General features: G+C 59.2%; 7 protein-coding genes across 7 annotated transcripts; 3 read left to right on the forward strand and 4 right to left on the reverse strand.

Moving 5' to 3' along the window:
* Window positions 1-49: 49 nt before the first annotated feature.
* Window positions 50-2,119, reverse strand: D7B24_001242 (uncharacterized protein; the record flags this gene model as incomplete). The annotated part of the gene is made up of 3 exons (XM_028635481.1): window positions 50-876; window positions 950-1,756; window positions 2,017-2,119. The coding sequence occupies 3 exons, from the start codon at window positions 2,117-2,119 to the stop codon at window positions 50-52; spliced, it is 1,737 nt and encodes a 578-aa protein (XP_028492043.1).
* A 496-nt stretch (window positions 2,120-2,615) lies between these two features.
* On the forward strand, window positions 2,616-3,680 carry D7B24_001243 (uncharacterized protein; the record flags this gene model as incomplete). The annotated part of the gene is made up of 1 exon (XM_028635482.1): window positions 2,616-3,680. The coding sequence occupies one exon, from the start codon at window positions 2,616-2,618 to the stop codon at window positions 3,678-3,680; it is 1,065 nt and encodes a 354-aa protein (XP_028492044.1).
* A 307-nt stretch (window positions 3,681-3,987) lies between these two features.
* On the reverse strand, window positions 3,988-8,209 carry D7B24_001244 (uncharacterized protein; the record flags this gene model as incomplete). The annotated part of the gene is made up of 5 exons (XM_028635483.1): window positions 3,988-3,992; window positions 4,189-4,545; window positions 4,598-6,977; window positions 7,623-7,688; window positions 7,736-8,209. The coding sequence occupies 5 exons, from the start codon at window positions 8,207-8,209 to the stop codon at window positions 3,988-3,990; spliced, it is 3,282 nt and encodes a 1,093-aa protein (XP_028492045.1).
* Window positions 8,210-10,164: 1,955 nt separating this feature from the next.
* Window positions 10,165-10,702, reverse strand: D7B24_001245 (uncharacterized protein; the record flags this gene model as incomplete). The annotated part of the gene is made up of 3 exons (XM_028635484.1): window positions 10,165-10,269; window positions 10,347-10,625; window positions 10,700-10,702. The coding sequence occupies 3 exons, from the start codon at window positions 10,700-10,702 to the stop codon at window positions 10,165-10,167; spliced, it is 387 nt and encodes a 128-aa protein (XP_028492046.1).
* Window positions 10,703-11,078: 376 nt separating this feature from the next.
* D7B24_001246 (uncharacterized protein) lies at window positions 11,079-12,193 on the forward strand (the record flags this gene model as incomplete). Its single annotated transcript, XM_028635485.1, has 2 exons — window positions 11,079-11,126; window positions 11,222-12,193. 2 exons carry the CDS (start codon window positions 11,079-11,081, stop codon window positions 12,191-12,193), a joined length of 1,020 nt encoding a protein of 339 aa, XP_028492047.1.
* A 1,461-nt stretch (window positions 12,194-13,654) lies between these two features.
* D7B24_001247 (uncharacterized protein) lies at window positions 13,655-15,727 on the forward strand (the record flags this gene model as incomplete). Its single annotated transcript, XM_028635486.1, has 5 exons — window positions 13,655-13,953; window positions 14,007-14,200; window positions 14,256-14,696; window positions 14,755-15,246; window positions 15,306-15,727. The coding sequence occupies 5 exons, from the start codon at window positions 13,655-13,657 to the stop codon at window positions 15,725-15,727; spliced, it is 1,848 nt and encodes a 615-aa protein (XP_028492048.1).
* Window positions 15,728-16,265: 538 nt separating this feature from the next.
* MSC7 (Meiotic Sister-Chromatid recombination aldehyde dehydrogenase) lies at window positions 16,266-18,252 on the reverse strand (the record flags this gene model as incomplete). Its single annotated transcript, XM_028635487.1, has 3 exons — window positions 16,266-17,852; window positions 17,944-18,106; window positions 18,167-18,252. 3 exons carry the CDS (start codon window positions 18,250-18,252, stop codon window positions 16,266-16,268), a joined length of 1,836 nt encoding a protein of 611 aa, XP_028492049.1.
* Between the last annotated feature and the right edge of the window lie 498 nt (window positions 18,253-18,750).

The following is an 18,750-nucleotide window of genomic DNA, read 5'->3' on the forward strand; positions in this document are numbered from 1 at the left end:
AAAGAGTGGCTCATCAAAAGGAAAAAAAAAAAGCGCACCAGGTCAGCTGCTACTTAAGCTTGAGCTGCGCAGGCGGCAGGACGGCCTTGTTCCTGAGGACCTCGAGGGACGACACGCCGTGCAGGACCATCTCCCTCGTCCAGAGGTTGGTGTGGATGAACTTGAACATGCCCTCATAGCGGGGCAGGGTGAGCTCGGGGACGACGTGCAGGTCGGCGGCGGCGTTGGCGCGGGCGACCTCGCGCCAGGCGCGCTTGACGCCCTCGCCGAGGACAAAGTCCCAGGTGCCCTCCCAGGCGAGGGTGGCGTGGCCGCCGCGGACGACGTAGCGGAAGACGCCGCCGCTGTGCTTGCAGACGCTGTAGAGCTCGAGGGCGCGCAGGGCGGGCATGCGGCGGGCGGCGCGGGCGGCGGCGAGGAAGAGGGCGTTGAGCTGGTCCGGGTCCTCGTCGTAGTGGATGGCGGACGAGGTGAGGGTGAGCCAGCGGAGGCGGGGCCAGTGGGGGAGGAGCTCGGGCGTGCGCGCGGCGCGGACCTCGAAGAAGGGCTGGAAGAAGTGGCGCGCGTCGGCCATGAAGGACACGGCGAGCTCCTCGAGCTGGAGGCTGCGGCGGGCGATGGTGATGGCGAGGGCGGCGCACGTGCGCGGCTCGCCCTCATCGGCCGAGTCGTGCTGGCTCGCGGCGTCGCCTGGGTTGCCGCCGGCGGGGTCGAGGTCGTCCTCGTCCTCGAAGCCGTCGTCGTCGTCAGGGATCACAGTACCGTCCGGGTGTAGGACGAGGCGTTGCTGCGGCTCGTCTTCAGGGTGGTCAAAGTGCTCGAACAGGCTCAGGCGGCGGATCGTTTCGGGCCAAAAGGGGAGAAACCTCGCGCGATCTGGACGTGTCAGCAGGTGGTAGAGTTTGGAGAGAAAAAGAGAAGGAAGAAGTGAACCATCGAAAGAACCTACCCATGTCAATCACCTCTTGCGCGCCGTCGTCAAACTGCTGAAACGGCTCATACCGCACCTCGGCCAGGCGCGGCAGACTGGACACGAGGGTGAGCACGGCCATGGAATCAATGTTGCGCCAGCACCGGCGGAGGATGGAGAGCTTGGTGATGACGTCGACGCTCGGCAGGCCGTGCTGGCCGATCCAGCCCGTGTCGATGAAGGAGAAGTCGAGGTGCGAGTCGAAGTACCGCGACTCGCCCTCCTCCGTGATGCCGGCGGCGCCTGACATGGCCAGCGTGTCGCTCGGCGAGCGCGCGCACAGCTCGACCTCGAGCCCATGGCTCTCCTCGGCCTTCCAGGCGGCGAGCTCGTGGAACAAGCTGAGGATGGTGGTGCTGAAAGCAATGTCGTTGTCGGTCTGCTCGTCATCCGTCTCGGGCACCCTGGCCTTTTTCTTGTTGTACTTGGGCAGCTCGATGCCCAGCAGCAGGTGCTTCAGGTAGCGTCGACGCGGGCCGACGACGAGGCTGACGAAATCGGCGAGGTCGCCGGCGGTGACGCGCAGCGAGGCAAAGTTGGCGGGCTCGACGGCGTCCTGCCAGTCTCTGCAGACGACGGCGTAGGAGGCGAGGTGGTGGGCCTTTGGTTTCTGCTGCGCCGCGGCGATGGCAAAGCTGAGGGTCAGGGCTTTGAGCTCGGCAGGGAGGCCATTCCAGCCGACCATGTCGGGGTCGGAGGAGGTCGTTTCGCTGCCGGTGACGGGGACGAGGCGCATATGGCGCGGGGGGTCGAGGCGCTCAAGCGCCGGCTCGGCGATGAATAGGGCTTCAAGGTCTCTCTAATGGATATGCCGAGGATAAGGAAGAAGGTCGTGCCATGTGGTTGGTATCGATGCGTGTGGATGGCGGCATGTCCAGCAGGCACACGCAAGAAGGATCCAGGCGAAGGTGGGATGGTGGGGTTGAGTTGAAGAGTCGAAAATGTTTATCTTATCGGTCATCGCACTCAGGGCGCGACGATTGGGCGGTGAGCGCCACCATCTGGGATTACCTGCTATATGGCCTACAGCGTTCAACATGACATACCCATGTACTCGACTCGAGCATATCGCTGCATACCCTTGTCGTCAATAGGGACCCGGCGGATCCCTCGGCGGAACGACACGCCAATGAAGCGCGAGGAAACCATCTGATAAGATCATTTCTCCTGATGGCTGGCGCCTCAACCATTGGTTCCGCTGGGGTCGGAGTGGAGTGCCAAGGAATGGCGAAGGCAGCTGCTCACATGGTTTCGATGGTTTCGACCCCAAACGTCAGACGCCCCCCCCCGCCAACGCTCCCCAAGACTCGTCTCTTATGCTTCTTCCCCCTACCACCACACCACTTTTCTGCTCATGCAAAGCGGATATTGAACTCATCTGTGGGCTGCCATGCCACTGCTAGCCTCTGCCGACGACGAATTCTTCTTGCTAGTCTGAGTCCAGGCATCTTGGCTCACGCCTCCGAAGTCGTTCATCGCTCATACGATCCCTCTCAACCCCACCCCTTCCCCCCTCAACTACTACTTAACCTACAGCCTCCTTTGCCAGAGAACTTCAGTCTTCTCTCTTTTCGTGTCTGGTCTGCCTACAGCCTCTCTCACCCGCCTTGAACCCCCCTCCCCCCGGCCATCTCTGAGTTCCGCCATGAAGTCCACCATCCTCATCAGTGCCCTTGCGGCAGTCACCCACGCCTATGACCTCGACATGTCTCCGCCTCACCCAGACTACATCTTCGCCAACCCTACCGTTGAGGCTGCCGACCACCGCATCCCCACCGCCCACGAGTCGGCCGTCATGGGCCGCCGCATTCTGGCCCTCACGAAGCTGGGCCATCTCGCCACCGTCTTCCCCTCCTCGTCCTCGTCCTCCTCCTCCACCCGTGACCACGACGACGAGACCGAGGCCCAAGACTGGCGACGTCCCGCCGGCCTCGAAGGTGCCCCCATCGGCATGATGGACTACGTCGCCGACTGCGAGTCCGAAGGCAACCCCACCATCCTCGCCATCAACATCGCCACGACCTTCCAGAACATCCGCGCCGGCTCCAACCTCTCCGTCTCCGTGCGCTGGACGCCCCCCTACCCGCCCGTCAACCGCATGATGATGGCGGCGCGTCACCGCCACGGGCACCGCCGCGCTAGCGGTCCCACCGGCCACAGCTGGCTCAGGCGGGCCCGCGACTACCTCTTCTCCCAGGGCCCTGCCTGCTCCTCTTTCTCCTCCTCCTGCTCCTCCTCCTCCTGCTCCTCCTCCTCCTCCTCCTCCTCGCCGCACGACGACGACGGCCAAAAATGCCAGTTCCGCGACGACGAGCACACCCACGGCCTCCCCCGCGACACGGTCCCCTACTCAGCCGCCAACCTCCCCCGCCTCTCCCTCATCGGCTACCTCGAGAAGATCGACGAAGCCTCCGACCCCCTCGTCGCCGCCCGCCTCGCCGCCTGCTTCGTGCGCACCCACCCGGACGCCAAGTACTGGCTTCCCGGCAACCGCATCCACGCGAGCGAGTGGGCCCGCCTCGTCGTCACGTCCGTCTACTGGGTCGGCGGCTTCGGCGACCGCGCCTACATCGGCTGGCTGCCCGTCGACGACTGGCACAGCATCACCCGCGACGAGTGGGAGGCCATCGAGCTGCCCGGCGAGCGCGAGGGGTGGAGGGAGTGGAGCGTCCCCGGCGACGAGGAGAAGCAATTCGCCGTCGACCTCTAGACGGGCGGCCTGCTCGTGTGTCGCCCGAGGCTGTCTGCCGTGTCCGTCGCTGCGTGCTCTCGCCTTTCTCTTTCTCGCCTGTCTCATTCTCGTCTTCTTCTCTTGCGTTGTTCACGGCCATGTGTGACGGAGGTTCCATTGATCGGGTAAGCACGGGTACATGGTGGTGAAGGTTGTACGACAGAATACATACAAATGATCATGAATACGCAACATCCTCACGTAGTCAGACGTACTTGAACGCACACGGCCTGGTTTGCCCTCTCTCCAGTCGAATCCTATAATCGTTCATCGTCCATCGTAGACATCATACTCAAGTTACACCTTTGCTATGCGTACAGAACTCGCTGGTTCCCCTCGAAGAAAAAAAAAAAAAAGAAAAAAAAAGGACTTGAAAACAAAGAGAATCAGTCAACCCGAATAATGACTTTCCAACCCAATGCTCCGGCTTCTCGAATGGCACATGCAAGACAACCCCGGCGCCGGCGAGAAATCACAGCATTCCAACCCTTCTCCGCACATAGCGCCCGGACGAGAATTTCCATATCGCTGCCAAACTGCCTCCTCCTCGACTCGAGATGCATTTTTGCCAAGGCCATGAAATTGCCCTGTCCACGTTCCATGACCGGAGACGTGGGCGACAGAGGCGCGTCAGATGCCGACTGCGAAGGCTGCATGACCCCCGTGATGCAGTCAATGACAAGGACACGAGGAGTCCTGTCAGTTGTCGTCGCCGGAGTCAATGACGGTCGGCGAACAGAGGCGGTCGTCAGGAGGAGCTCCTCAAGACTAGAGGTCGCGATCCTAGTGAGAAGTTCCGACAGATGAATGAGGGTGTAGGTATAGTACTTGTGAAGGGGATGGCCTAGCCAGGTCAGTTCTCTGCTCGCATTCTGCGCGGCGGCTGGCGCACTTACCAAGAGTGTGGGTGGTGCTGTAGGCCTTGTTTGTGTACGTCTCTCCCGAGACATCAATCTGCTGGATAGTCGGACTGGACGGAGACCTCACGACCTTGACGCGAGCAGATGGAACGCATGGGTGCGCCGTGACAAAGTATACATCTTTGGACAGAGCAAAATTATACTCCTGTGTGTCACCTCCCAGCAAGCCGACCGAGAAGGTAATCGATGATGGGTATGTGTGCAGCCTCGGGGGAGCGCCATTCTCAGAAAATGGTGTCACCATATCAGACTCGGTGGGCGTCGTGCTCACAGAGTCCACAGGCGCGTACAGATTGAGGGATCGGAGCTCGACGGTCATGGCAGGCGGCGGCTCACTGTAGCCGCTTTCGCTGGGAATGATGAAATCGGCAGGCAAAACGGACGATGGGTCAGTGTCACCAAGCACAGATGACTGTCGCTCAATGTACGTCTTGCCCCAGAGTCTCGCCTTTTTCCCAGTGTTCTTGACGTCCTCGGGAATCTCTTCAACGTCAATGTTCAGCCAGCCGTTACCCAAGCCTTCAGGTACAATGTCGCTTGAGATCCAACCCATGCACTCAGCGGAGCCTCTGCCCGCAGCCAGAACACGACCGACGACGCACGCTGTGCTCCAGAAGCTCTTGCCGCAGTACACGAATCCACCGCAGAGATTGGCCATGGGCCCGAGCTTGTCCATGGCTTCCTGATCGTTTTCCAGTAGCGTTGCCATGATCAGGTGGTACATGCCTTCGCCAGGCAACATCAGACCAGAAACGTACGACTTGGACAGCCAACCAGAAGGGTGTAGAGCGGCAGAAATCTTGCGTCGTCGCGACGGATGGCGAGCCACGTCGGCCTCTGCGCGACCGCCACCAAAATACGACGATCGTTTCGTGTCAATGCTGAGCGGGGTTTCGTCCACGGGCGTGTGGATGGCGGTCGCTTCCGAGGCCTTGCTCACATTCTCTTTGATACGCGACGAATACGAATCCACGTCCGGCCACCGCAGCTTCCTTGCAAAGTGCGTCAGCCCGTCAACCTGACGCTGAGCATGCCGGCCCTGAATGGTATAGACTGTCATCTTGCCCCCGTGTGCGTGCGCGTGCCCACCATGGTTCATGGTCATTCTGCCCGTCAAGGAAGCCAGCCACCCACTGAGATGGTGCCGTTCGTTATCTGCAGCAGCAGTAGCGTCGACCTCCGTTTCAACTACTTGAATGTTGTCGAGCCAGGCCCGGGCTAAATGCATCGACCATTTGACTGAGGGAGTTGCGTCCTTTTCAAAGCGATGGATTTCGGTAGGCTTGATGGATTCGATGCCAAGTTCCTCGCCTTCGGTGATGGCATCGAGACGGATCAGGAGCTCGCAGGCAAGCAAAATTTGTAAAAGGAGCCAGTAGCGCTCCTCCTTCCTCTCGTCGTTGGTCTCGGCATCCTCAATCTCGACGTCCGTCTCGACATCATCCCCCTCATACGAGCCCCACAGAATTTGGCCCAAGCGGATCCTCCACTCGACGTGGGAGAAGTCGGTCCACACGTTGGGCGTGGCCAGCACCTTCAGCAGGGCCTGTATCTGGACGGAGAGGCTGTAGGGATCTCGATGATCCACGACTCGCGTGGGCGGGTGCAGGATGCCGAGAAAGAGCTCGTTGTACAAGGTGCTTGAGATGTTCTTGTGGATGCGTTCCGTCATGTACCGGTCGCTGTTCTTGATGAGCTGGTCCAGGATAGCCGACTCCTCGAGATGACGCAGTCCGTCCTTGGACGTCAGCATTCTTTGGCGCTGCTCCATGATGGCTTTGGCCTTGTGACCGACGCTGTCAAATCCAAACTGCTCCTCCTGCAGGGCATCGGCGACGGAGATCTCGAGCGCAGCCTGGTAGCCCATGGTCCCCTTCTCGAGCCCCTGCATGCTGAGCATATTAGGCCGCTCACGGCATCGCGGGTAAAAGTGGGCGCGCTTCTTCTTGACACTGGACGTCGAGGCATTGGAGTCGCGGCGGGCGAGGGAGTCGCGGCGGGCATCACGGGTGATGTGCGGCCAGGCGGTGATGCTGCTCCAGGCGGCATCCTCGACCTGCACGCGGTCGCAGAGGTCTCGAATCTCGAGCGTCTCATCCCATGGAAAGGCGACGGACGGGTGAGGGGCACCGGTAAAGTGGCCCTCGGAACGGGCGAAGAACTGAGGTGCTCCCGAGAAGAGCTTCTCCACGTCAGACTCGCTGAGACATGCCATGATTTTGCCGAGCCTCAGTACAGGTTTTGCGGTGGGAGAGGAGCCAGAGCCAGAGCCAGGGCCATTGGTGTCCTCGGCGTCCGGGGGAGGCGGGAAAGGAAGGGGTTTGTTCGAATTGGGTGGTGATCGGGCTGTCGGGATCTGAAACCAGGGATTAGATGGATTTTGGAATGCGCTTCAAGGTTCAGACGATGCAGATGGAAAGTCAATGGGGGATCCAAACACACAATTGTCCGTCGTGCGGCATGGGCTGACGACCGAACGACTGGCGTTGTGGGTTGGGAAATGGGGTAGTTGTTTGAGCAGAAGATGGAGTGAATGGTGGCAGCCAGACTTGAGGAGGAGTCGAGGGTCACGCGAGGGGAAGTGCAAGATGTGGCAGGGGATCGACGGCGTGGAATGGGTGCCAAGAAGGCAACAGCCGGGCACGGAGGGGTGGTCTGATGATCCTTTGTCTGCGCCGGGTGCTGTTCCACTACTTCTTTACTCGCACAGAAGTGAGAGTGCCGCGTCGTGCCGCCGTGGCTAAGGTGGTGGTCGCTGAACCATGTAGTGGTTGGGGTGAGGGGAAACCAGACGGGCACGATGCCGTGTTGTGGCTCGACTCGCCTTCGACTCGCCTTCGACTCGCCCTCCGACATGGTGCCGTCCTACTACCTGGCTAGAGCTTCGGTGCAGGTGCGGGTGCGGGTGTAGGCAGGCACAGACGATGGAGGATAGGCAGTGGGAAGTGGTAGTGGGCAGTGGGTGGTGGTGGTGGTAGTGGTAGTGGAGGGGAAGTGCTACCCAGTATGGCAGTGCGGGGCTCCACTGGGACCCGTCTGACGTGGAAGTGGGGTCATCAAGTGGCTCCTGGCTCCTGGCGCGGGTTCTGGATCTGGATCTGGGGCTGAACTTACAGGGCCGGCAGGTTGCTCTACGGTGGGTCGAGCCTTCCTCTGTTTCTCCCCACTTCGACTGCTACTGCCATTTCCTTTACTTCCGTGGCCGCGCCGGCCGCCACTTCCCGACGCCTCGGTTGGGCCGCCGGATGATGGTGCCTGTGTCGTCGAAGTCTGTATCGAAGTCTGCGTCTGCGTCTGCGTCGGCGTCTGTGCTGCCGCCGTTTTTGGTCGTGCTTGCGTCTGGCCCTGGGACGAAGCGCTGGATCCCGGCCCGGCTCGTCCTCTGGTTCGGTTCAAGAAGTCCTGGATGATCTCCCGCTTGGTGCCGCGTCTCTCACGCTCGCTACCGCTCTCGCCATCATTGTTGCTGTCCGGAGAAGTTGGTGCCGTGCTGGCACTGTCGACTGGCGGGTCACCTCTTGCTGCGTTCGTTCCGCCTCGCTGCGCCTGCGACCTGGAACCGCGTCGGAGGATCGAGAGGGACGGCATGCCAATCTGTGGCTCGCCGGATGCTTCGCGCTTGGCTTGCCTCGTACGTGAGCCACAGTTGCCGGTGCGGGGACTAGCAGTTGGTGTAAGTGGTGTAGGGTGCGATGCTGGCCGGCGAGAGGCGAGAGGTGCGAGGGGCGAGGGGCGAGGTGCGAGGTGCGAAGAGGTGAGCGATCAGCAGGATGCAGAAATGGACGAGAAAGGCAACATGTAAACAAGATATCGAGTAGATTTGGAAAAGCTCTTAGCGAAGGAAGGGGAGGGGGGGGGGGCAAGAAAGGGTTCAAGGACGTGAAACATATGGGAAGTCAAATGGGCAGGCCAGGCCTGTCTGATTGTGTCCTGTTGGCGGCTCACAGTCAAACTTGCAGAAACCTGGAAACCTGATCTTTGTGCCTCACCACCAAGTGTCCATCCTTTCAGTTCCGCCTTGCTCAACCTTAGCTTCAACACAACCCAACGAACCCATGTCGCTGCAACCCCCCTCGCCTGCGCCCCCGGCACACCTAGTCAGTGGCGCCTAGGCCATTTGCATCGGTATTGTTGGCGGGTTCGGGAATTGACGTCTGCAACACAGCAACTCCTGATCGTCGTTGACGGACGGGTCCATCGCGCATCATGGCCCTGGGAGGTGCTTCGGGATCGCTGGTTTGGCATCGCGGGGCCACCGTGTTGGAAGCGTGGGAACATGGGGCACCGCAGCCGTCTCAGAGCCGGATCCTCGTCATTTGCAATCTCCAGCGCACTCGACGTGTTTGTCGAGCCTCCACTCTGGCTCCCTAAATCGCTAGAACTCGCTAGCCCTGATGCTAATTTCAGCACATTGTGGACTCCGCGACGTCGCTGGAGGGGGCAGGGACCGCGAACCTCCGTCAATCTGGCTTTCACCATGTTGAGCATCAGATAGTAGGTACCCACCTCTACCCAACGCCCATGAGGGAGGCAGGTGGGTGCGTCTACACAATGCCACAGCTCGGTATGAACACTACGTTTCTTCTTGCAGGGCCCCGCCCCTCGTCGCTATGCTTGTCTGGACTCATCTTATTCTTCAGCCCTCCTGGCAGCCGCACAACCGCGTCCTGTCATAGGTACCCCTCACCACTGGATTTCTGCTGGATTTCTGCCTGTCTACAGTGGGCGAGGCGACGATCAAAAGGGACGGGGGGACGTCACAGCTGCCTCTTTTGCCAAGCGGCAGACATCCGCCCTTCAGATCGGATCAAGCCAATCTGACCCGAGCCTGACAAATCGGCTCCGTTACCACCAGCATCTTCAGCCCTGGACGCCTGGAAGAATGGAAGCAGGAGGGTGATGCCACCAGTATCAGATGACCCCTTCATCAACCTAACACACTCCCTCCCTCATTTCCCACCAGCACGCATGACGTCGCCAACCCCTGAAACACAAAACCACGACACGGCATGTGAGGGCACGGCACTGTGGCGCACTTCACCGCCAGCGGAGCACTCTCAAACCTACGACCGGCAGTGTCAAGCTAGGATTCAGACTGCGACACCACACCCTTCATCTCGTGACGCGCAACCGCGCCGACCGTTGGGTTCGTACGATACGATACAATGTAGCAAATCGAAGTGGCCACACATTGTGCCGCCCAACGGCATGAAGATGCGACCTTAAGGCTGCGCGCTATATGGTCTCGCTTCGCTCGACATGGGTTTCCGCGCCGTTCTTCAGGCGGCAGAATAGGAGAGTTTGAAAGCAAGTTTGGTATGGGGTATCTCTCGCTCGACGCCGTGCCTCGTCCGTCACGCTACGCTGCCAGCCCTGCATCCGCCAGCCGGCGTCCATCTTCTGACGCCCAGGCTGCCCGTCAACGTAATTGTGTATTTGTGACCATGCTCGTACCCTTGCCTAGAGCATCCTGTCGGTAGCCATTGCGATGCACGAACTTCCATTTCTCTCCTCATGTCCCTAAACCAGTGCCGCCCGCATCGTCAGGCCGGCGGCGTATCGTGGACGACAATCATCAAATATCTCGCGTCGGGAACAATCACCAACTCTTGCTTCTTCGTCCTTAGTCGCAGGAGCTTCAGCTCGTCCTGCCGTCCTCCTGTTAGCACGGGTTTTTCTCTCTCTCCAGTGTTCTGTCAGGCACATATGCAGTGGCCCTGCTCACCTCTGCATCCAGCTCCTCGACCAGACTACCCGAGGCGTTCACCCAGGCCCAGACTTTTGCCGCGAAACCGTCAAGCGCCTGTCCCTCCCCGCCCGGCGCTGTAGCAGCGCTGCCCTGCCCAGACCCTGCGAGCGCCGCCGCTGCTGCGTTCAGCGTGGACAGCTGGCCTGTGGTGCGCAGTATGGCGCCTGAAGCGCGGTCGAGGACAACTGTCGCCTTGACGCCTTGCTTCTGGGAGAGTCGGGTGAGTTTCTCGTCGAGGGCGTCGTGGCCGTTGGTCTGTTTTGTGAAGGGTCAGCCCGCGTATAGGAGGGGGTGGGTGGTGGGATGGAGCGTGCCGTAAGGGTGTCGACCATTGTAGAAGCTCTTGTCCCCTTTTCAAGTCCGTTGGGCTTCAGAAGGGCGGATTGAAATAGGAGCAACCGACAGCGGAGGACAGGGTGCGATATGGATGTGTCTGGGCGGCCTGGATGGAGGTATGGTGGTAGCGGGACACCTAGAACACCGGCCCAAGCTCCCAATGGTGGGGGCCGCCTTGGGGTCATATTCTGCCGCAGCTCACCGCCAAAAGTTTCAATGCAAGATCCTTTCAATGTGATGGACCGAGAACCAGCTGTTGGAGATCGGTGATGAACAGCGCATCAGCAATTCACCGTAGCTTCATTTCGTTTGAAGAACAAAAGTCTTAAAAATTCATCTCTCTATATATCAAATCAATCTACGCCAGCCAAAATGGGCTCCAGCATGCGGAAGAAGAAGGAGAAGGCGAAGGACTTCCAGGTATGAGACTGACTTGACGAGCTCAGCAGGCAAGCCGCGGGACTAAAGCGCAGGGCATCCTTTGTGCGCCGACCATTCCACTGACGATATAACAGAAAACGAAGTTGAAGGTCGGCAAGGCCAAGGCCAAGCCTGCCAACTTCACCGATACCAGTTTCAAGTCAAAGTCCATCAGCATGGGCCAACAGAGCCTCTCCACGGAAGCACCAGAGACAGCCGCCCAGTTCAAGCACAGTCTGTCGCTCGCCACGACGTCCCGCTCTGAGAAGACGCGCCGCGAGGCGCTCGCGAACCTGACGACACAGGTCGCTTCCGGCAGCAACCCCATCGGAACCGCGTCCGTGCTCGCCAAGGTGCTGCCCCTGATTTCCGACGCCTCAGGACCCGTACGCCTTCAGCTGCTAAAGCTGATGCAAGAGCTTCCCGGAGGAGAGATCAGGAATCACGCCGACAGGTGCGTCATGTATGTTCGGGCCGGCATGACCCATCTCTCCGTCGACATTAGCAACGACGCCCTCTCCGTTCTGGACTGGCTGCTCACAGTCGCCCCGGAGGAAACCGTGTCGTGCCCTGGCGGCTGGGTGAAAACGATCAACAGCTTCTGCGCTCTCATGGGCTGGTCCGTATCTGCCGCCAAGGGTTGGACGGCGGCGCCCAAGGCCGGGTTGAAAGCCAAAGATGCCGAGTCTCGCACACGCCAGTTCAATGTCTTGACGAAGCTTGTCGAGGTCGGTCTCAAGGCCGAGGCGTCCCCGCAGAGGAACACAAATGCCTACTGGGACAGCATCTACCGCGTTCCTCGCACGCCACACGCCTTTGCGTATCTCAACCTGTTCGGATCCAGACGGGACGAAGAAGCCGAGATGTACGAGGACCGAGAATCGCGACAGCGCGTCTTCAACCGAAGATTTGAGACGTCTTTCGCCAAGGGGATCGAGCAGGCCAAAAAGGAGGGTGGGACCATTGGGCGGGCCGGCTCGTTGCTTGAAAAGGCCATGAGAGACGGCATGCAGGGGTTCGAGCCGACGACAGCAGTCGATCCACAAGATCTTCTTGATCTCTGGTGAGCTTGTTGGTTCAGCTGCCAAATTCTCGAATCCATCTCAAGAGGGTCACCACCCCCGGCTTCACCCGGTAACCTAGCAGTGCCTGCCTGTGGGCGAGGCCTTCTGGATGTAAAGGCTTGGAGCGAATTCCAATGCCCATAGTGCACAGGGATAATCATGACCTGAGAACACGACTTGCTTGCGGGCAGCACAGAGGGGCATGGCCTCTGGTTGAACTGCTCTACCATGACGTTGAAACGTTTCATGCCTTGGAGGCGAATCCTACGTCCAGTCGGTTTGCGCCACAACGGCTCTCGTCAATCGCTCGCTAAACCAAGCATGAGCGTGATCTCTACTGCCCCTTACGTGGCCATCAGTCAGAGACATCTGTCGGCATCAATCAGTTGATAGCCCCACACGTCGGCCTCAAGTCCGTGTCATCAGTCCTACAACACTTGAAGTGAAACCATGGCACTCAGTACCTTGGGCCTGGCTGTGACAGCCCGCTAGCCATTAATGAAGTTATTGAACGCACTCTTCCGGGGCCGGACTTATCATAATGCGGTGTACGAATATCATCGTGAAGGGTGTCTTATCTTTGTCGACTGCAGTGCCCTCTTTGAGGCCGTTCAGTTACCCCTTATGACCGCGTTCCAAGCGCTGAAAGTAACCAGCGTGCAGCACCTCACACAGAATGGGTCCAACCACTAACGGAGTACAACCGATGAAGGTATCGTAGCCGCTTGCTAGGTGAGGTAAGCACCGTCCGTTGACTTGCCCGCTCTCCTCGACGACACCGCTGGTAGTCCCTTCCCGGCGTCGAGAACCAAATAGGCACCACCATACCACTGAGCCCATCTGCGTGGCCCGCATCTCCCCACGCCCTTCTTCTTCTTCTGTTCCTTCTTCTTGTTTACCTGGCGAGTGCCTCATCTGCCCTATCTTCACCATCACCATCACCACCAGTTTCTTGCGCATCAAGAGACCACGCCATCCCCACAGTCTCTTCCCAGACCAGCACTCTTGATATTGCGAAGAGGTATGTATCCTTTCTATCTCAGGCGCTTATCCAACATCGTTCAGCCCACCATCGTTGCTCATTGTTTCCTTCTGCCCTTTCCCGGCCCCCCTTCCCATCTCTATTCACCAGGCAAGACTTCACTCTGTTTGCCTCTCAACGACCTCATTGATGCCCAGACATCAGCACGGCCACATATATAGAATCAGTTCAGCTGATCCTGTATACCTTCCCAGTCCTTCTACCTGAATATTGATTATCGATCCGCTGACATCGAACACCAGTTGGTCGCGTTTCATTGAGTCAACGTCGAGGTAAGACGCTATCTCCTGCCCCTGACCCTCAACATAGGCGTCATTAAGCGTTGCCATGCTCTTTCCTCGCGTTTTCATTATGGCTCCTTCCATAAGGCTTCGTCTAACATTTCCTTCACCCACGCAGCGCGATCGCATACACCATCGGGAATGTCTGACTCCATGGATACGGGCACTCTGCGAGCTGCCCTGCCCGAAGGCAGTGCCCAGCACCCTCAGGGCCGTTCCGAGCACGCAGAGAAATGGGCCAACCCGCTTCCGTACGATTACGAGGAGCTTGCTCAACAGGGTCCTGAGGTCCCGGTCAATTGGGAGAGCAATGCTCGTGTCTATGAGTTTGACATGGAGCAATTCGGCGACGTGGGACCTGAATTTCCCGAGCTCGAATTGCAACTCTTCGGCCCGCCCGCCGAGCGTGGTCTCAACAATACTGGAATCTCGTATGATCGGTACGCACGGACATGCTCTCATGTTCCTTGCTGCTCTTGCTAACAAACCCCAGAATCACCGAGATCGAGGTCCAGCAGCGCGGCGATGTGCGAATCGAGCCCATCAAAGACTTTGCCAGCGCAGGCTTGCACCCTACCATGCTCAAAAACGTCGAGATGTCGGGATACCGCGTTCCTACTCCCATTCAGCAGTACACCTTAGCTGCTGTTCGCAAAGGCTTGGATATTGTGGCCATCGCCCAAACTGGTCGGTGGCTTTGCCCGTGACCCTCTTCCGCTCACGATACTAACATCTCGATCAGGTTCTGGCAAAACTGCAGCCTATCTCGTTCCTGTCTTGGACAAGCTGATGGGCAAAGCCAAAAAGTTGGCGGCTCCTCGACCAAACCCAGCATCCTTTGTACCCGGCGTTTCGCAGTCCGTTCGTGCTGAGCCTCTTGTCATTGTCGTATGCCCAGCTCGTGAGCTGGCGGTCCAAATCTTCAACGAAGCTCGCAAGTTTTGTTACCGTACCATGCTTCGCCCTTGCGTCGCCTACGGTGGAGGCCCATTACGCGACCAGATTGAGCAGCTCGGCAAGGGCTGTGACATTCTCATTGCCACTCCTGGCCGTCTCTGTGATTTCATCGACCGCCCTCATGTGCTCACACTTCGTCGGGTCCGGTATATGATCATTGATGAGGCCGACGAGATGCTCCACGATGACTGGGGCCAAGATCTGAACACCATCATGTCTGGTGGCGGTACGTGTCCTTCCTCGCAGCGGTTGAAGCTTTACTGATTTGAAACTCTTCTTTCCAGAGCAGGAAGAGGGAAACGTTAAATATCTCCTCTTTTCTGCTACTTTCCCGAAGGACCTTCGGGACCTGGCTCGCAGCCATCTGGCTGCATCGCACAGCCAGATCAACGTGGGGCGCATTGGCAGCACCCATGGAAATATCTTGCAGCGGGTTGTGGAGGTCCTCCCCGAGACCAAGAGAACGGTTCTCAAGGAGGTCATTGAAGCTCTCGACCCCTGTCGAACGATCATATTCGTCAATTCGAAGCGAGTTGCCGATGAGCTTGACGACTTTCTGTTCAACTCAGGCTACCCGTGCACTTCTATGCACTCTGATCGCACCCAACTCGAACGTGAGGGCGCCATGCGTGCGTTCCGCGCCGGAACCTCGCCTATTCTCGTCGCAACTGGTGTCATGGCCCGTGGCATTGATGTACGTAACGTCAACCACGTTATCAATTACGACCTTCCCTCTGTCGATCATGGTGGAATCGAGGAGTATGTCCACCGAATCGGTATGTCTAGATATCCGAACGATGGCCTGGCGCTTGCTAACCACCGCCCGTTCTCCCAGGTCGCACTGGCCGCATTGGTCACAGGGGCATTGCCACGTCTCTCTACTGCGCTGATCGAGATGATGGCATTGGCAGCGTGCTTGTACGAACTCTCCTCGAGACCGACCAGGAGATTCCCGATTTCCTTCAGGTTTTCATGCCCGAGGGTGATGATCTTGAGAACCTCAAGTGGGAGACCGCCTCCAACGAAGAGGACCGTCCTGCTGGTGCCGCCGGCCATGGCGGCGAGTCTTTTGAGCAGGGTGGAGACGATGCCTGGGGCAGTGGCAACGCTGACGGAGGTGAGGACAACGGCGGAACCGCCAACGGTGATGACGACGATGGCGGTTGGGGCAAGAAGAATGATGATGCTGGCAACAAGGAGTCCGCCGCAGATGGCGGTGATGCTTGGGGCGCTCCTGCCGCCGCCGCCGCCTGGTAAGGGGGTCATGATGCTTCTGGAGTTCAACATGAGCCCCAGCTTGGGCCCTCAAGAGGACGCGGTTAGCCAGTCCACCTCTCACTACCTAGGGGAAATGTCGTGGTGATATGAGGCGATCGAACGGAGTGTCTAAGCAGAAGGCTCTGCAAGACAAGATAGATACTCGAATGAAATAAAACTCGAAGGCCTGGTAGCGACGCCTGGTGATACGCTCGATAGGTGACCTATATGCACGACTGTAGGGTGACTTGGGTGACTTGGAGCGTCGCCCGCTGGTTGGTCGGCCAAGTCTACATGGACAGTCCGACCGAGTCACATGCTCGATGGGCGCGTTGGTAGCAAAGCTGACGGACCGGACAGGCATCGTAAGCAACCCAAGAGACGGATTGATCATCTCGCACAGTCATCTATTATCAAAGGCCCACGGGCCAGGTATCTATCTATACGTCTCATTGTTCATTCATACAGCACAAAGACAAAAGCGAACCCTCGGCGTCACGACACCAGGGCCATCGGCCGTGGAGCAACCTCCACAGGCTCAAGCGTTCCGGGCCATTCCCCAGAGACCGCTCCCCTTGCGGCCCAGGGACAGCCCGTAGCCGAGGTCGACGATGCCTCGTGTGAACCGCCAGGTCCTTTCCTGGTCGGCCACGGGGTAGCGCACAGGCGGGGGAATGGAGGTGCGGACGCCGAGCGAGCCGATGCGGTCCCGACAGATGCTCTTGGCGTTGCAGAGGCCGCGCAGGCCCTCCTCGCCGGCGAAGCGACCGTAGCCGGACCCGCCGACGCCGCCAAAGGGGAGCTGGACGGCGTAGTAGACGGCAAAGTCGTTGACGGCGACCATGCCCGTGTGCAGGCCGTCGACGACGGCGAGCAGGACGGGGTCGGCATCGGAACCGAAGACAGAGGCGCCGAGGCCAAAGGGCGCAGCGTTGGAGACGGCGAGCACGGAGGGCGCCGTGGAGGCAGGGGCGCGCATGAGGGTCATGATGGGGCCGAAACACTCCTCGTTAGCGACGGCCATGGACGGAGTCACGTCGGCGAGGAGAGTGGGCATGAAGTAATGCCCTTTGGGATGATCCGGATGGGCGTGACGCTTGCCGCCGGCGAGGAGGCGGGCACCGTCCTTGACTGCTGCTTCAACAAGAGACTCGAGTCGGTCGAACGAGGCATCGGAGACCATGGCGCCGACGTCTGCGGTGGGGCCAAGCCTCAGAGAGCGCACGCGGGGCTCGAGGGCCTCGACCAGCTGGTCATAAACCTGAGGAGTTGCGATGATACGCTCAATGCCGATACAGTTTTGCCCTGAGGCCTGGAAAGTCCCGCGCAGCAGAATCTCGACGATGCGCGCAAGATCGCCCGCCGCTGAGTCGAGAATGATGGCGGCGTCCTTGCCGCCGAGCTCCGCCACGAGGGGCGTGAGCGATCTGGCCGCTGAAGCGGCCACCTTGTGACAGACGGGCTTGGAGCCGATGAAGGTCAAGTGAGCGATGCGCGGATGGGACGTAATATGCGATGCCGTCTGCGGCCAGCACGCTACGGTCTGGACCAGGCCGGGGTCGTGGCCGTGGACGACGAGGGCACCTCGCGCGATGGATGTGAAGTACTGCGAGCTCCAGGCTGTGTGCTCCGAAACCTTGATGAGCACGCCGTTGCCGGCAAAGATGGACGAAATGATGGGACCCATGAGGTTGTGGAAGGGGTAGTTCCAGCTGACAAGGGCAGCGACGACACCGAGCGGCTCATATCGCACTTCGTTCTTCTTGTACGCCATGAGGAAGTTGGTTGGCCGGCGGCTGGGCTGCAATGCCTTTTCGCCGTGTTTCAGGGTCCACATGAGCTTTTCGACCGTGACGAGGATCTCTCCCATCTGGGCGTCGACCATGGTCTTGCCCGAGTCGAGGCACGCGGCGCGGCAGATAGCCTCCTGATTGTCGAGGATGTGCTGGAGCATGGTTCGCAGGACGTTGCGCCGTGCGTGGAACGAGGTGGCGCGCCACTTTGCCTGAGCAGTGTGGGCGGCATCGAGTGCGCGGTCGATCGAGTCGGGTGTCGAGGGGTTGATGAGGCCGAGGAACTGTCCCGTCGCGGGGGCGTAGCAGTGAATCGCGGAGGAGCCGGGCAGCTGGGCACACGAAGTATCAGCCCAAGTGTTCGCTCAACAGGATGACCGGCCCGCCCGCTAGTTATTCAGGGAGTTGGGAGAGCACGCGCACCTTGATATTTGTCTCTTCGACCGTGGAGTAGTCGGCAGGCGTCTTTGGTGGAGGGACAGTGTACTTCTTGGTCCTCTCCTCCTCGCTGATCCTAGCTTCGCGGACGGCCCAGAGACTGAAAACGATGGCCATGGCGGCTACTACAACCTTGACAGCTGTGAAGCTTCGCGATCCGTCAGTGCCAATCCCGATGCAAAAGGGCGAACAGGGGCGTACTACTCACGGTATCGCTTGGAGCCATGAAGCCAGCCGGGACGTGGCTTGCTCCCACCATAGCTCTGCGGCCTCCAACCTCAAGGCGGTTTCCATGTCATCCAGCAGGCCAATTGATCGAGCCAAAGTTCGTTAAGCTGCCGGGTGGGAAATGCAACTGCAGAAGCGGAGGCAGAAGTCACAACGGCCCATGTGCATTGCGAAAAGGCCGTAGGTGCCGTCTGGTGGTGGCATGTTCCGAGGTGGAAGTCAGGAGGGCACCAGCGAGTGAGCGTGCCTGCCGAGAGCAGACCTGGCTGGGCCTTGCCAGGTTACATAAGTCAGTGTCGTACCCACTCACCATAGGTAGATACCTACACGCGACTTTGTCACTTCACTGCACATGTTCACATATTGACATCGCGCGGAAATTGTAGACTTCACTCTGCTTCTCCTTTGGTATATACAAGGCAGGCCTCCTCTGAGGAGGAAAAAAAACCTGCCAACAATAAACAACCGCGCTCTCTCTGTTGACCTTGCTCGTGCAAGGGTTGCCGGCTGATGCCCGCAGATGAGAGAGTCTTGGTAATTAGGAGAAGCTTCTATTCAGCACGT

This window comes from Verticillium nonalfalfae (assembly GCF_003724135.2).
Source record: "Verticillium nonalfalfae strain VnAa140/NRRL 66861 chromosome Unknown scaffold_123, whole genome shotgun sequence".
Classification (NCBI taxonomy): Eukaryota; Fungi; Ascomycota; class Sordariomycetes; order Glomerellales; family Plectosphaerellaceae; genus Verticillium; species Verticillium nonalfalfae.